The following is an 18288-nucleotide window of genomic DNA, read 5'->3' on the forward strand; positions in this document are numbered from 1 at the left end:
TTTTAAGGAGGCTCTCAAATGTATAACAACAAGTACCAAATGAAGCGGTTATTAAAACTTGATTTGTCACTTCACATAATTACCCAGGTCGTCCAAGTTTCCAATGAAATAAAGAAGTTAAATTGTTGAAGATAGAGCTTTTCATCAAATTGCATATCAAAATGATATTTATGGGTCAATTTACAAAGATTTGAAAGAGACTGATTCACTCCACTTAGTTCTTCACTTGTCGGTGAGTTGTTCAAGTTTCGAAAGATGCCGATGCATTACAAGTATGAAAAGTTAGTTATTATAACTCACTCATCTGTCGGGGACTTTTTCAAGTTTCTTAAGTTGCCAAAAGCTCAATTCTTTAAAATCATCGACAGGTTGTTGCAGTTTTCAAAGATTCTGATGACATAAAGTAGCCATCATCACTCACAAATTATCAACTCTATCGGCAACTTACAACATTTTTGCAAATTACCGAAAGCGATGCCCTCATTATAATGATTCGATTTGAGTTGGCTCACATAACTAAAATACCGATGCATATATTCATCTCATCGATGAAAAACATATCGGTAAGTTTGTATTCCGAAAGAAAAGTGTGAAAGAAGAGTTAGTTATTATAACTAACTCGAAGATAACGTTATGAATCATTCTTTAGCAAGAATTGGAGTTCCAGGATAGAATATCGACATTCAATTAAGGTTCATAGGCTTGTATACAAGATGTGGAACAAAAACATAAATGTGCACAAAGATTAATGGTGTGTGAGCCACTCAAATCGAATACCCGACATATTGTCCCATGAGATGCAATAGTTGTAGACTCCACAAAATGGAGATGTTGAAAAAGCTTTCGAAACTTTCAAACAAATGCAATTTGTAGGAGTAATGTCGCGTTTCCCAACCATTTCCCAGGGCTCTTCACGTCTTCACAACAATGTATGGTCATGCACTAAAGCACCTTCAAAGGCAAAATTTTGTCAAATACTATAATTGGAAAAGCTTGGTAGACGTGCATGCAAATGTGGAATTATAGCCAAGCAGCTTGAACCTATGATAGAATGCTTCGAAGAAATGTGGTCTCACAAGAATGCACAAAATACATAGGATGAAATGCGCACGAAATGTGAAGTATTGACAAGGCACATGATTTGCTTGATAGAATACCTCGAAAAGATGTCACCTCAAGGATAGAATGAAATGATAAGCGAAGTAAAAAAGGACAGTGCATACTTCAATCAAATTGATTTGCAACATAGTTGATCGATGGGCATCAATAAATAGTGGTTGTTTTGAAGGCGCCTTGAGACATATCATCAAGAGGCAAGATCAAACTATAGCAGTGGGTCTAAGGATGTGTTTTCTTGGGGTCTGAAGATCATGTATGAATATGAGTTGGTCATAGAAATAAAGCGCCTGAACAGTTTGATTGGCAATCTTTTAGAATGTGGAGTCATCGACATATTGGTTTATTGAACGCTACAAAGAGGTGGTAATGTTGCATTATGCATGGAATTGTACGACATGAATATGAGCGAAATAAGGTTATATTCATTCATGGACACAATCAATTGTATCATTGAGAAGATGCCTCAATGCACCGCTTTTGAGTATGCCATGGAGACTTGATGGTCATTACAACAGCAAGGAATATCGGTGTCATTTGGAATACGCATACAAATCTCAAGAAAGATGTGGCTCACATAGTGTTCCGTAAAGACCAGAATATTCATGAATGCGGGAAGATACTTTGCTACTTCGACTAATCCAATGCCATATTCTCTTTATAATGTTGTGTGCTTCAATTTATCTTTTTGTAAAAGTGACTTATGTCACTCATGTAACCACAAGTTAGAATTCAGGTTTAGCTTTTGTAAAAGTTAGTTATCCTAACTTGTTTCCAAAAGGTAGTTACTAGAAGTAGTCACTTAGGTAGTTATTCTAAGTGGGGAACTAGGGTAGTTATCCTAAGTAGTTACCTGAGGTGGTTATTCAAAGTGGTTATGAGTTGGTTCTCAAGGTAGCTGTTCTCTCAAGTGCCTATAAATACAAGGCTCTGGCATTGTAAAAGGGGAGATACTCTAACAGAGGGGAGACTATGGAGAAATTCTTAGAGAAATAGTTTGATGAATTTTGTGTTTGCACTTTGTATAGAAGAGATCTTGAGATTGTATAATTTCATGAAGATAATAAAGGATGCATTTAGCTTGTATGTGCTAGATGTGCTTCTTGAGTTATTATTACTAATCTTTCATATGTCAAATTAGTGATATCTTTTGTCTATGTGCAAATCATTTGTCATCTATTGGAATGCTTACAATTCATGCAATTGATGTAATGAAACACAATCAAGCTTTGTTATCTTGGTTTGGATGTGCTAGCGTCACGCATCTCTTCATATGTTGAGATATTTGCGAGTTAAATCTTGTTTTGTGCTTAAATCCCCTTTGTATCAATCATCATTTGTGAAATCCTATTTGGTGTTCCTATGTTTGCCATTGGGGTTTCCGTTATTCTCTTTTCTTTAGGTTAGTTTTGTCTCCTTTTTGTACCTTCAGGTAAAAAGTACACAAAAATCCCAAAATCCCCCATCATACGAGGGAGCTGCCCCTCTCAAATGCAGAGCAAGATTGTGGCCTCACCACAATCTCTCCAATTGTTGGGACGGTTGTCACTGCTCTTCGGGCGAACAGGGTCAAGTTTGAAGGAGAATTCACAGTGAGAAAATTGTTTACTAACACTTGTATAAGCTCATTCCCCACCCTTCTATCAGTCCAAGTATAAGTAGCTCCATAAAGATCTAAATCAATGAGACACTAATAAAAAATGAAGTCTGCCAAATCCTGTTTGATGTCCATTTGGATTTGGAATCCTCCAAACTTTTCAGACTCTTGAAGAGGAATATTAAAATCCCCCATAATAAGCGAAGGAGTATTAGAGTAGTTTCTGCGGAAAGAAGAAAGACTCGCCCAAAATCTCCTTCTAGAAACCTTATTATTTGGCGCATAGACATTAGATAAAATCCAAGAAAAACCATCTCTAGTATGCTTAAACAAAGTGGCAACATGGTTACCATCATCACTAAGAGCCTAAGAGGATCACTTTGAATAAAATGGAATTCCAAAGGGTAACAACACCCCCAGAAGCTCCATCAGAGCTACTTCCTTGAGATTCACATAGCTTAAAAAACTTAAGTTTTTCAAACCTATCCTTAGGCATCTTAGTTTCCTGAATGAGAAGAATATCCGGCCTATGATCCCTAGCAAAATTCTGAACTATATCTTGTTTATGGCAACTATTAAGCCCCCTAATGTTCGAAGAAAGAATTTCCATTTCTTACCAGGAGAGTTAAAAGGACTTTCATGGATTGTCTTCTGCGACCCATCAACAATATTTTGCAAGCATTCCTGTTCTCTTTGCCACCTATTAGATCTACTACCCGCACTTCGAAGAGGCCCACAGTCCGCTCTTAACCTATTGCGAGTTGCGACATCAAATTCAGGCTTTTGCTGAGTTTTCTTCTTCTTCTTTTCCACTTTTGTGTAGGATATATCTTCATCAAAGTCAATCTCTCAAGGCTAATATTCTCTTTCTCAAATCTACCCGGTTCATCCTTTGGAGATTGCACTATTTCCGATATCATAATATGGTGATCTAAAGCTAATATAGTACCATTGGAGTTCTGGGCATTCAGGAACCCCAAATCCAGGCCAAGAAAAGACGAGCCCAGAACATGATAGGATTGATGATTGTTGAAGGTACAGATGGGGCCATTCTCTTCAACATCAAAATCCAACCTTCTACTATTTTGAGAGATATAATGAGATCCTGAATCAATGGAAATGATCAGCTCTCCGTCCTCAAAATCTTCACTCTTCACCATTGCGACATTGCCAATCTTATCGTCATCCCTATCCTGCTCAGGAGCATCCTCCTGAGAAACTATCATAGCCCAGTCCTTCTCTATAGAGTCACTTATATTATCATCCTTATCCTGCTCAGGAGCATCCTCTTGAGGAGCAATCACAGCCTAGTCCTTCTCTATAGAGTCACCCTTCAAACTATTGTCAGCTAAAACCTGCTTAGGAACCTCCATCTGAGGGTAAATCACATCTTGCACATTCTCATTGGAGTCACCCTTCTTACCTTCTTGTGGATCCATAGCATGACCAGAGGAGACCTCATCCACCTTGTTAATGTGCATGTTTCCCTGATCCTCAACCACCTTTGACTTAGGCTTCCAAACCCTAGAGCTATGAGTTTTGGGCACATCTTTCTTACTGTTCTGAGGGCATTTCTTTGCCCAATGTCCAACTTTTTTGCACAAAAAGAAGACAAAAGGTAGCGATTCATATTCAATAGTCTGGATAAGCGACCCCAACTTAGAAACAAGATCAACTGAGGTAGGAATGTCCTTGGATCGACTAATCCCTGCACATAAGCGGGCATACACCATTCTTTTCCTAGCTGCAGTCATAGGATCGATCGAGAGGAGTGCACCAAAACCTCCAGCGATACCCTACAAGATATCCTCATGCCAGAATTCCAACAAAAACCCCGGAAACCTAACCCACACCAGCACAACTTCAAAGAAAGCATCAGACATATCCATATTGGGAGTCCACTTTTTTAGGGTGAGAGAAGATCTCCCAAGGACCCACGGACCCCCACAGAGAATAGTAGGAATATCCTCAGCACAAGAGAAAGCAAAGGAGAAAAACCTCTCGGAAGAGAAGAAACTTCAACTTGTCCTTTCAGCTTCCATCTTTTGCTAACAAAAACCCTAACCAGATCAATGTTGGGTCTCGGTCCAGAAAACTTACCAACAAGAGATAGCTCCATCAAAGACACGTTATGGTCAATCACTTGATTCGGAATCGAAATAGCTAACTTCCTGTTGTCCTTACTAGTGATAACTGACACAAGAGGGAGGGAAGACTTTCCTGTCGGTTTGACCCCAAACAAGGAAGCCCAGTGACTACTCGTGACACTCGTAAGAAAAGCATGCTTATTAGCCCCCTGTAACCGGTTGATTAGAATGAGGACCCCATGAATCAACATTGTCACAAGGATTCTTTACGGTCAATACCGCATTAGGGGCCCATCTCCCGAGTCCACCTGAAACCTCCTTTTCGGGTCCCCGACATCTTCAGAGTCATCCTCCCCCAACTTGTCCACTCCACCAGCTGGAGTAAAGGCGCCAACTCCAAGTTGACCCTAGGGAAAACCAACACCAGCTGAGAAACCCATCGAAACCCTTCTGCGGCCATCTTAAAACCCTTGCTCCATCTCCACTCCGTTCAATTTATGAAAAAAAAATATATATATTGGCATTGTTAGTAGTAATTGTTTACAATATAAGTGATTTGATCTTGACATGTAAAATAAATTGAATATGAATGTATGCAAGTTAATTTAAACCAAAAAAATGTGGATTTTTTTCTTGTTATTTGAAATGCTTTTACAATATATGTTTACAATAAACACGAGAGGTATTACATTGAATCCATTCTTGCTATTTGCTCGAAGATGTTGAACAAATGCTTCATTGAAATCCTCTACAATGGCAACATTCCCTATAAGAGGTTAGCAAGAATTTGTGAACGAAAAACAAAACACAAAGATAATCATCAAAGTTGAAACGTAGTTTCAAAGGTCCTTATCCGCCCTACTTTCCTTATTTGGTTTGGATTTTGCTTTATTTAACAGTTCAGCCCTTGTCAAAAATAGCAAGAGGAGGTTGACGGAAAATTTGAAAATGTAGTTTCAAAGATCCTTATCCACCAGCTTTCCTTCCTTATTTGGTTAGGATTTTGCTCTATTTAACAACTCAGTTGTCAAAAATAGCAAGAGATTGATGGAAAGAAAGTTGTGATAGCGAATAATATAATATTGTTTTAAATGGAATAATAGAGAAATAAAATAATTTTATGGATAATGATATGGCATTTTTAACATATTTTTTTTCAAAATATAGGTATGCTACAATATATTCTTCTTAACTTTTTAAAAAATATTTTTAAATATTTATTCATTTTTTTAAAATTTACATAAATGATTTGATAAATGGATAAATTTTTTGACATTCATAATATATAACCATCCCATGTAATGCTGATTTTTGTTTTAAGGCACCACAAAGTTTTAGAAGAATTTAAAATATTAGAGATAAAAAGTTTTTTTGTTTATAATTAAATCAATAATTTTGAATTTGAAAATTCATCATATTTATACAAGTTTGTTAGCTCTAAAATAAACATTATAATAATAAAATTTAGAATTAATTTTTATGAGTTTCTAGGAGATTCATTTAGTATATTAATGGTATAGTATGTGTATTTATAGCATAATAATAAACATTCCTAACAACTTCACTTGTTAAAATAATTCATATTACATTGACTAATCTACTTTATATCAAAATCAAATTGATTAAATAATCTTTATTATTTAATTAATATAAATAAATAATTTCTCTCAAATATTCAGATATTAAAAATAAATCTATTATGGAAACAAATAATTCTTTTAATAAAAATTATAATAAATCAATAAAAAATAGTTAACAATCTCAATCACTCAAGTTACTCCTTCAAAAGGGAAAAATCAGTTAACTATCTCATCCATCTCAGAAAAAAATCTCTAAATCAAGTCCGAATTCATCCTCTTTCCTCATCTTGATTTTAAGCAAGTAGATGCTAATCAAGAGAGAAACATACATTCAACAATGTTTACAAAAGCACATCCATTTTTCAAAAGATATGATATTTTTTTATTTTAATTCATTATGTTTATGCAATTTTTCTTTCCACTTTATTAGAGGTGAGCGTTTAATTCAATATGAAACTTTCATTTTATTTATTAGGATCTTTCTTCTATTTTTGAATTTCATACTTACAATTATATTTGTAAAATTACAAAAAAAAAATGATCAATCAAAATAACTATTAAATCATTTTATCATTTTGTAAAGAGAAATTAAAGAAAATTGTATAATATTTATTTTACAATTTAAAAATTAAAAAACTTAAACAATTACATTGTTTAGAACTTTTATTCTAGTTAATCTAGAACTATAGTACACCGAAAACATAATATCATTGTTTTACGTTTAAAAATTTAATTATTTTTGTAAATTATCTATATGTATAATTTAGATAATTAAATTATTAAAATTTCTAAAAAGAATTAGAAAGATTTGAAGTCCTTATTTTAAATTTCAAACTTTAAGCTATATATTGATTATAAAATTAAAAAAAATCAGAAGGATGTAAGCCCTAAAATTTACGATGAAACCAATGTTTTTGATATTAGTAAGCAGCAAAACAAGGGTGTTGGCCCTTACACAAAATGCCCTTAGGCAGAATTAACAGTAACAACACATTAGCACAAAACTAAAAGAGATAACTAAAGTACCAAGAGTATAAAGTCTTAACAGCAGATATAAAAACCAGTATTAAAAACATTGAACTAGAGTTTTAGAACTAGCAAGAGACCACAAAAAGACCATAAAAACTAGCCTAATTATCCTACTTGAGCACGTTGCTCCAATCTTCAATAAGGAACTCAAACAATTCCTTATAGTTCCCTTCAGTATCTGCAGCACGTAGAGGTGGCCGAGTTGTGCATCACTTACAGACTGAACTTGGAGATACTCACCATCTTCTATTCCAACTCCGTCACCTTCTTCTTCAAGGCAACCAAATCCGCTGCCATAGACCTGCACGTTGGACAATCATTAGCATCCACCCCTTTATTCTCCACCTCAAGCTTCACTTCCTATGTAAGGTCCAAGAGTTTAGTCCTCTTACTCTGATTTGAATCCTCATTAGATGATTTAGTTTAACTGCTAGTTTTCTAGGTACCATTCTCAATCTCCTCAATTTCCTCCACATCCTCATTCTCAGTAGAGTCGTCCTCATCAAAAATCCTCCTCATACTCCACCAAATTCCACTTCACAACATTTCTCATCAGGCGGTTAGCCAATCTATTGGAACGCCTACAACTAGCACTAACACTTTTACTAACAACCTCCCCAACCTCCATTTCAACCTCACTATCGACCTCAAATATTTGTTTTTCGATAGGGGGTGTGGCACCTTGGGTCTTCCTCTTCTTCTTAGCCTCAAAGAAGGTGGCTTTTTGCGGGACAACTATGGGGTCAAGATTAGGGGTCGTCAAGGAGCCGAGGTGAGATGGATTTTGATAGAAAGAAGCAATTTTAAAAGTTTCTTTCAACTACCCCCGGGGGAGACAAGGATAGTAGTTGCAGGGGGGAAACAGAGCCAGGGGCTTCATGCTTAAGAGTTAACAGTTGTCTGGGAGGGCTAAGAGCAAGATGAAAATGGTACAAACAAAAAATTAAGCCTTGATAGAGCATAATAGGTTTCCAACCTTGGGATCTGGCCGCCTCAAAGGCCTTGAGCACAGAGTTTTTGAGAGATGTAAGCAGGAAAAAAGGAAGTGAGAGCAATTCATGATTGCGAAAATGATTTAACGAAGGGAAGTGATATAAATAGTAAACCTTAAACCTACCCTCTAAAGTAAAAAACTTCATAATCATAAGGCACACCTTATTCCATGGCTTTGGCAATTTTGCACGAGCAAAGTCCCCTACAACTTCACCGATTCTTCTTTCTCCCTAAAGAACTAAGCCAGACTCTCGTTATCCAAAACATGACTCTGCCTCTTCCATTTTCTACCCTTGGTGGAAAGGCTTGTAGCAGCAGCAATGGCATCCTCAGTAACTTCAAATGAAATACCACCAACTGTAACTTTCCTCTCATCCCAGGATTTAGCAAATTGAATTGATAGATTTTCATCATATCCAATAATCTCCTGCAAAAACTCTGCAAACCCTCCTTCAATGCAAACATGCCAAACAATAGGTTCATTTTTAATTCAGAATGCAGACTAGGCTCGATTTGAACCTTGTTCCCACTCATCATGGACGAGGCAGAAAGCACAAAAACAAGACAAAGACATGCCAAAGACTTAGTAGCACTTACCACACTTAGCAGGTTAAAATAAGTCACTAACAAGGTATTTAGGGCCTTTGAAATGATCACCTTAAAAAACGGAGAAGTGTGTAAGCTATAATAATTAAAAATCCATTCCCAGATATTCAAAACATGCCAGTCATTTTTGGTAGCACCCAACGGCAGATTTTGGCAAGATTTTTTGGGTTGCACACTCTCACCCCAAGAGAAAAACAATTAAATGTGATTATCTTTAAAGGCTCCAGTCATATCAACAATAATCTTACATGAAAAATAATAACAACTAGTTATCAGGAAGCCACCTTTGAAAGAGCTACATAAGCTTGCCATGCACATGGGAGCTAACTCATCTTCGTGAGAATGCAAGGCTCCCACCAAATCTTAGAGCCACCCCCACCATCCCTCGAAACCTGAGTCCACATCATTTGTATCCCAAAGGTAACACAATAATTTTACATGATCCACCACGTCAGCATCCTTGTCAACAAGAACAACCTTCGCCGCCAAGCCCAAAGCCAAGTATAACTAGGGCCCCACCTACTACGCCCCCTCATCATCAAGACCCACGAATCCTGGGTGCACAACATCAACATCTCAAAGGTAACCTATGTGTACCACCCACCCCTCCACCTAAGTGTCCCCATCAGTATAACCTCCTCAACCACCAAGCCGTAAGCGAAGTGTAACCAAGGCCCCCACCCACTTTGCCACCAAGGCATACCCAAATACCTGGTGATAGACCCCACCCCACAAATAGTCATTCCACTAATTTGAAATATTTAGCAATACAAATCCCCTTCCCACTAAAGGATATTCAAATTTAAATCTAGATACCCCCGCCTCGGCCACAAAATAACTAGGCCAAGGAAGGCAACACACAACCATGTACACCAATAACTAGTCATTTGATATGAAGATTAATCCTTCTCTTCTCCAAGAGGAGTTTTTTTGGATATTATCCGGTAAGCAACTCCCTTTCCTCCAAGATCCAAGACAATCCAACCCCAGACCTAGAGCCGCCATAGCATCAACCACTGTATTACCCTCTCTATAAGTTTGTTTTAAAACATAAGTATCAAGGCCTAACAACAACTTAGGACTATCTCTTATTATTCCATCAATCAACCAACCAGCCATATTACGACCATTAACTGTGTCAATAATGAGTTTAGAGTCACCCTCAATATCCAAGTTGCGAATACCGATAGAGAGGCAAACTTGAAACCCCACAACAAAGTCATTATCTTAGCTTGGTTCCTAGTGCTGACCATAATACTCCCATAGTAAGCAACCACTAGAGTACTTGTCTCAAACCTTATGACTCCAATATCAACAGCCTCTGCCTAGCAGCACCATCAAAATAGAGCTTGTGTCTCCCCTCTATAGGAGGAGCCCATCTAGTATTTTGCCTCTTCAGCTTCTTAGAATTATCAAATCTAGCATTGGAATGGGGAAGATTCCAATTCTTAGCCATTCTATCATCAAAAGCCATAGGGGAAAGAGGGACAAGGCCAATTGCAAACTGAGATATTCTCCAGGAGCAGCTTGGAAAAAATACCGAACACGTCATCAACAAATCTTTCTTCACCCCTAAATATTCTATTATTCCTCTACTTCCAGATTCTCTACACGAGATGCTGGGGGATATGCCTCCAGAGTTCAACAATGAGGGGGTGATAGGAAGGGCAAATCCAATCAAGGGCATGAGCTTGAGGGTCATGGAAGGAAATGTGGGAGATGGATTCTTCATCAAGTTTACATAAGACACATTTGTTTGGGAGTTGAAAGCCCCTTTTAATAAGATTATCTTGTGTGAGGATCTTGTTATGCATCACCGTCCACCAGAAAAATCTGACTTTTGGGATGAGATGGGGGATCCAGACTTTCCTCCAAAGCTCATGGAGAGTACCTTCTTTCAACAGCAAAAGGTAAGCTGATTTAACAAAGAAATTTCCTTTTGAGTTTTTTGGACTAGACAAGCATGTCTTCCTTATTGAAGATTGAGATTTTGACACACTGCAAAAGCTGTTGTAACTGGATGGCCAAATGGAGAAGGTGGGGTTGGGATTGACAGCATTGCAAAATGTCTGACCAGGCCTTATGTGGAGAAATATAGTCAATCACGTAAGGATCAAAGAAGGCCAAAGCACTATCTTTAATAGCCCTAAGATTAGGATGAGATGACAAGGGACCAACTTCCAACCAATTATCCTCCCAAAACCGAATATTTTGGCCATTACCAATTTGCCACCTTAAACCCATAGAGAGCAGGCCTCTACATTTGATAATATTGTTCCAAATTCTAGAGACACTTGGGAGCCTAGTACAGCAAATGGTTCTGAAAAAACTATCCTAATTCAAGTACTTGGCTCTCATAATTCTATACCAATCATTCTCATCCAAGGAAAGAGCATCCCAGTTTTGCCAAAAGTGCCTTATCAAGAAGGTTAATTTTTCTTATTCCCAAGCCACCAAATTTCTTGGGGCAGCAAACCATATCCCAATTAACCAGGGCCATTATTTTATTTTCCTCCATCCTTGTCCATTAAAAACTTCTTTGGATTTTCTCCAGTTTTTCAGTAAAAGAGGCAGGGATCTTGAAGAGGCCGCTAGGAGTTGCAGTTTTCCAACTTCACTTAGAAGCTTACCCTTCCACCACACGAGCTTCCTTTGTAGTCTTTCTAAAATAGAGTTCTAGAAAGAGGGGACCACCTCCTTGACAGTTAGAGGGAGGCCCACATAGGTGCCCGGGAGGGAGATGCACTGGCAGCCTAAGATATTCCTGATATTGTTTTGAAACCCCTCCCTAGTATGGAAAAAATAAATACGACTCTTCACATAGTTAATATGCTGACCCAACACGTTAGCATACTTATTTAAAAAGAGCTTCCATTTTCTAGCCTCCACCACACAAGCCGCCCTAAAAAGAATAGTGTAATCCACGAATTGTTGAAGGACAGAGGGAGATAAGGAAGAGGCAATGTTAACCCCTTGCAGAGTGCCCCTATCCACCATGTTCAAAAAATTACTCCCTAAAATTTTAGCCAACATTATAAAGAGGTACAAGGATAAAGGATCCCCCCACCTTAGACCTTTTTCAGCAACAAAGAACCCCCTAGGAGTTCCATTAACCAGATATGAGAATTTAATAGTGGTTATGCATTCCTTGATTAAGCCGATCATCTTGTCTTGGAAATCTAATTTCCCCAAGACCTTGAAGAGAAAATCCCATCTAACTCTATCATAGGCCTTGGAAAGATCAAATTTTAGAACCATCCTCGGACGGCCACACCTATCCATTGAATGAATAATCTCATGAGTAGAAATAGTACCATCAATAATTTGCCTTCCCGGGACAAACCCCTTTTGAGTGGGGCTGATAAATTTATTAAGCAATGGATTGAGTCTGTTGACCAAAATCTTAGAAAACATCTTATACACAATGTTACAAAGACTGATAGGTCTGAAATCTAAGAGGCATTTTGGCTTAGGGACTTTAGGAACAAGAGCAATAAAAGGATTATTCGGTTTTTTAAGAATCTTACCAGTACGGAAGAAATCTCTTGCAGCCATCATTATGTCAAACCCCACAATATCCCAGAATTCTTGAAAAAGTGTCAGGAGGAAGCCGTCCAGACCTGGGGCTTTGTAAGCACCCATAGAAAAGGTAGCAGCCTTAACCTCTTCCTCTGAAACTGGGGTCAACAATTGTGCATTGTCAACCAAGGTAAGGGACCCCGGCACACAGTCTAACAGCTGATCCTCCAAGGTAGGAGGGATAATAGAGCTTTCCTCTTTGTAAGTATTATAGAAATATCTGGTAGCCATTTACCCCAACATGATATCATCAGTGACAGTCTGGTTATCATCATCCACCAAGGAATGAATAGAGTTCCTTTCCTAGTGTTTCAAAGGCATAGAAAAATGTTCAAAGTTTCCATCTCAAAAGAAATTTTCATCTTTAGATTATCAATAGCACTCACCACTGAATCTGTAACACATATTATGAAGATTGATTCAATTTATATATTACTTGTAAGTATATAAATTTTCATGTCATGGAAAATTATATATATATATAACAATTATATTTTTAACTTGTTTTCAATAATATATTGTAAGGTTTATAACTAGATACTTATATAGAAGAAACGACATTACAGGTATGTTTATCACAAGGTGGAAAGTTCTTTCATGTCTGACGTGTAACATTTATAATTATTTGTCCAAAAAGAAGATTTCTCTATGCTTTTTGGTGACATAATAATCTGAAATTCTATCTAACTTTACTTAGCAATTTATTACAGTTCTTTCTGAGTAGAGGTTAATTATTTATGATACAACACAGCTATTGCTTGACTATAATGATCTGAAGGAGATACCTTACATGAGTAACTGGATAAAACAACTGAATCAAGATGTACAAAATGTAAGGTATGTTTACAATTGCCATCTCATTAAGAGCTGTACTAGTTTCTTTCCAAATAAATCATTCGTTTAACCCTCTTGTTGTGAGGAAAAACATTATGCAATTTCTGATTAGCACTTTAGAGTTAGGGTTTTAGGTTAGATTATCAATTTATTAGTGTTTTTCATCTTTTGTAAATGTTATTGCTTTACTCAAGTAGTTTTGGTGCTCCACTGAGTTTGTAGTTTTCTTTAGTGCAACTGATATTAGAATTGTAGTTATTACAGCAAAAGAAGATGCAATTAATAAGCAAATATTAAGATGGAAAACATGATATATAAATCAATAAGTGAGCAGGGTGGAAAGAAACAAAAACAACAAATACTAGGAAATCTTATAGGAAAGTGTATTTTAAAGAATAATTAAAATAGATCCAAACAACCCTTAGAAACAGCATGAGACTCCTTGAAATACACTGAAAATGCTTGGGAGAATCAACTAAGTAGACTATAGGAATTGGACAAGGATATTTTGGTCAGGGTTAATGGACTAAAATTATAAATACATAATGAATGTAACCTGTAAATTGAAAAAGTCAATTAATAAAGTTCAACCTTGTGAACTTTCTACAGCTCAAACCATTATGGCATGCCTCATGTAACAACCCATGCTTTATTGATTCTAGTTAAAATAATTCAAATTTGGAGGGAAAAAGCATATAAAAGTGAAAAAAAGACATTATTTACATTTATCCCCTGAAGAAATAAATAAAATAAGAAAGGAAGAACTTATATTATTCTCCGTAAATGGTCAAAATAGGTCAACGATACACAATGTATAACTACTTACACTAGCAAGTAGGAGCGCCTAAAGGAACTCGAACAACTAAAAAATAACTAAAATCATATCAATTAAAGGTCCTAACTAGAGGTAGTGAACTCAAAATAGATAAAGCCCAGGGAAGGCATAGAAGACAAAGCCATATTTGCAACTAGCCTTTTGAAAGGAAGGTCCATTTCCAAAGAAATATCAAATGAGTCCAAGAGAAAGGGGCCAATTGAGACTAGGGGTAAATTCAAGCATAAGAGATCGTAACTGTTGGAGGTGTTTTTTAAAAGGAGATAGTACATGCTGTCCTCATTTTTGTTTTAAAAAATGAAGGACCATTACATGAATTTTTAGTCAAAAAATGAAAAAAATTCTCTATGGCACGCTTCCCGAGGCATAAATTTCACCTTATCCTTGGACTGGCTTAATCCTCATTCCATCCTCGAACCACTTTTCGAATTTCATCGCATTCTGGGTTTGTTTGCTGTCTTTTTTTCAATTTCGGGTTTTTTTCTCCCTGACTGCAGGTGGAAAATTTTCCTTGAATTGCAAGTTTTAATTTGTTTTGGTCATTTTAGGGAAATTTTTGGCTAATTACAAGTGCACTTTATTGAAAAAAGAATTTGTAACTTACTTTTTTTTTCCCCCTTATGCTTTTTGGCTTTTTAAGTCATAATAGGGATTTTTTGGATAAGTTACAAGTTAATTTTAGATTGTATATTTATAAATAACTTGTAATTCTTTTCTAAAACCCCTATTTTAATGTCTTTTGCTTGTTGTAGGGATTTTAAACCCCTATTACATGTGTTAAGTTATTAAAACTTGTTGTAGGGATTTTATTTTCCCTTTACAAGTAATTTGTAATTTGTACATCTCTCTCCAAAACTCGATTTTGCCTAGAAAATGAAATGAAGTGACATTTTAAACTTGCTATTTTGCCCCAAAAACCCCGATTTTCTCCATAAAGTGCAAATTGGGGAATTTTAAACTTGTAATTGCATTTCCAAAACCTGATTTTGCCTTGTTGAAGGAAAAGTGACATTTTAAACTTGCAATATGGGAATTAAAACGCGATTTTCTCTATTGCATGTAAAATGAAACTTGTATTTCCTTTCCAAAACCCTGATTTTCCTCTCATAAGCCAATTTTGCCACAAATTCTTCCCAATTTTTTGTGGAGAAATTCATGCAGCAAGGAGGCGTTTTTGTTGCAAAGCGATTTGTGTGAGCTATGGGACACGTTGCTGCTATTTTGGTGAATGATTCAACCCTTATTTTCTGCCAAACAGTTTACCACGTTGTTGTTGTTTTGGGGGATCCAAACTCCATTAAGTTGCAATCTCCTAGGTCGTTTTTGCTCTTCATGCCAAGGCGTTGAGGTTTGATGGAGGATTGGCCACTTCTTGTGCCATTTGATTTGCATTTGGTGCCACGTTTTGCTGCCCAAGGCGTTTTTGAAAAACGTGGCAAGGGTTTAGAATACGGTTTATTCTCTATTTAAGAGATCTTCTTCCTTCTTTCAAAGCTTGATCATCTTTTGAAGAGGCATTTTCAGTTTGAAGCAAGGTATGATTTCTCTTCTTTTCATGTTTCATTTTCTTGTTTTCTTGTTTTCTTGTTTTTCCTTTCTAGTTGTAAATCGGTTTTGTGAGAGAGATTTTCCCCTTTGTAAAGCAATTTTTGAATTGCATTGTTTTTCCCCATTTTCCCTCTTTACTTGTATTCGAGATTTTAAATCCCGATTACAAGTTGGATGAAAATGATTGTTCTTCCCTTACGGTTAAAAGAATTTAACCATCTTTTGTTGAAATTCCAAGTTGTAAAGATGAAAATTACCCATCCTTCTAAAATCGGGTTTTTAGAACCGGATTGCATGTCCAAAGTTCTTCCCATTTTCTTGGAAGTGACATTCCCAAAATCTTCCCATTTTTATCCATCCATATCGCCTATATCCTTACTTTCCGTTCACATCATTTCCCGCAAGTCTAATTCTCATTTTTCACTCATTTCTCCATTTTCCGTTTTACAAGTATACTTGCATTCAGGTTTTAAATATCCGATTGCATGTGCATTCTTCCCAACTTGTATACTTGTAAAATTTTCCCCAAAATCCGAAATTGGTCAAAGTCAAGATTCCTAGCATTTCCGATTTATTTCCCATCTTTCTCTCACAAAATTGTGAAGTGCAAGGGTTGGAGTTCTTCCCTTTTGAAGAAGGAAAAATGTTAGTTGCAGCTGATTATGATGTTGCCTTAACACTTTCAAGTCTTCATCGCAGTATACCAGGTTGTCCTTCAATGTCAGATTTACCATCCTCTCCTATTCCAAAGAAGATGAAGTCTAAATATGACAAGTACCAGAATGAAGTTTCACCTTCGCAAGTTTCCTCTCCTTTGGACTGCATAAAAGACATGGAGATAGGGCATTTGGACATGTTAGAATTTGTCAAGAGACTGGAGGATCCACAGGATAGTAATATGCCGCGGTTGTTGGATAGCCACATCCATCACGTATCCTCTTTTCCAGTGGCTGCCCTAGAACCTGAATATATTCTTGCTTGTGCCCATCGCTTTGACAAGGAGACGAGAACCATTAAAAATGATGATGGTGAAGCAATAATCCGCTTTGATGCAGATACAATTGAGAAAGTCTTCAGAATACCACCAGCACCTGTTTATATGGAAATTTCAAAGGATAGTGCAGCCCAGTAGTATGTCAAGAGGGAAAAGGATTGCAAACGTCATATTAACAGGTGGATTCATGAGCCACGAGCCGCCTTCTCAAGGTGGGCTAAGTTGTACCGCTGTGACTTTAAGTGGGAAATTGGAGACATCATAACTCTCCTCAGTAGGATGATGGGTCTTGAACACTCCAATGTTTTCGAACCCTGGATGTATCAGTTTACCATGTTCATAAGGCAATCCCATCATATATCATGGGGAGAGATTATCAGTGATGCTTTATGCGAGCAACTTGCAGCAGTCCTGTTGTGCGTTGCACACGCTCCCCGTCACCGACAGGGCCCCCCTTCCTTTTTTTCGGCCTTTCTGTCTTCGCCCTGTTGAGTTTCGCGTAGAACCTCTCGAGCGATCCTGCATTCCGTCCGTAAGATGATGATTGAGCAAAAGAAGCCGGTGATTCCATTAGGCTAGTCTAGCCCTCGGGCACGAATTCCAAGAGATTGTTCAAACTTGTGAAGTTGCCTTTAATAAGCGTGTGATGATGAAGCATCCGAGGTTCGCCGAGTAAAAGAACAGCGCGTCCTGAGGTCGCATAAGGACCCAAAGTCGCCAGTTTTCGCGTAGAGCGAAATTAGTATCAAAAATGGCAATCACAACCTTCTCTGCTTCAGGCTTTGTAGCATAAGGACTCCCCAACCATCTTTCACTCACGAACATCCGCTTCAGGTTGGGCAATGTAGCAAGTATGCTCTGCAAGGTGAGGAAATTGGTAGCAAAGCGTGTGACCCCCGACCGCACAAGATCCTTACCTTCAGTGTGCTCTCTCATAAGATTCAGGACCCATGTGTGATTGTAGATGTATTTGGTGATATTCCTTCCATCTTCAACCACTTTCTTTACCCAACTTAGTTTCCCTATGTCCTCAAGGAGCAAGTCAAGACAATGGGCAGCACAAGGGCTCCAAAATAATGTCGGATGTCTAGCCATTAGAAGTTTGCCGGCTGCCACATATGCAGCTGCATTATCAGTCACAACTTGGATGACATTCTGCACTCCCACATCCATCACCACTTCATCCAACATGTTGCACAAGGTCTCCGCATTCTTCACTTCATTGGAGGCATCAATTGATTTTAAAAATACTAACTGTCCTCCTGAAGCAACTAGAAAGTTGATGAGTGTCCTGTTCCTACCATCTGTCCATCCATCAGAAAGAATGGTGCAGCCATTCTTTTCCCAAATAGTCCTTTGCTCTTCCACTAATGCATGAGTGTTTTGGACCTCATCCTACAATAACGGTCCACTTACCTCGTAACGGCTTGGGGATTTGAACCCCTTACCTGCCACAGTCAACGCGGTGACCAATTGGTCCCAAGATGGAC

At 37.4% G+C, this 18288-nt stretch overlaps 1 protein-coding gene across 3 annotated transcripts in view; it reads left to right on the forward strand.

Annotated features, from left to right (window-relative positions):
• The window catches only part of LOC131066943 (phytyl ester synthase 1, chloroplastic), a 190142-nt gene that overhangs the window by 151870 nt on the left and 19984 nt on the right, over positions 1 to 18288 (forward strand). For 2 of the 3 annotated variants that reach the window (XM_059211128.1, XM_058001844.2), the window contains exon 13: positions 13339 to 13424. In XM_059211128.1, coding sequence (XP_059067111.1) covers positions 13339 to 13424 — 86 coding nt within the window. The remainder of the gene's footprint in view (positions 1 to 13338; positions 13425 to 18288) is intronic. The other variant, XR_009358911.1, reaches the window with a different exon arrangement.

This window comes from Cryptomeria japonica, chromosome 9, assembly GCF_030272615.1.
Source record: "Cryptomeria japonica chromosome 9, Sugi_1.0, whole genome shotgun sequence".
Classification (NCBI taxonomy): Eukaryota; Viridiplantae; Streptophyta; class Pinopsida; order Cupressales; family Cupressaceae; genus Cryptomeria; species Cryptomeria japonica.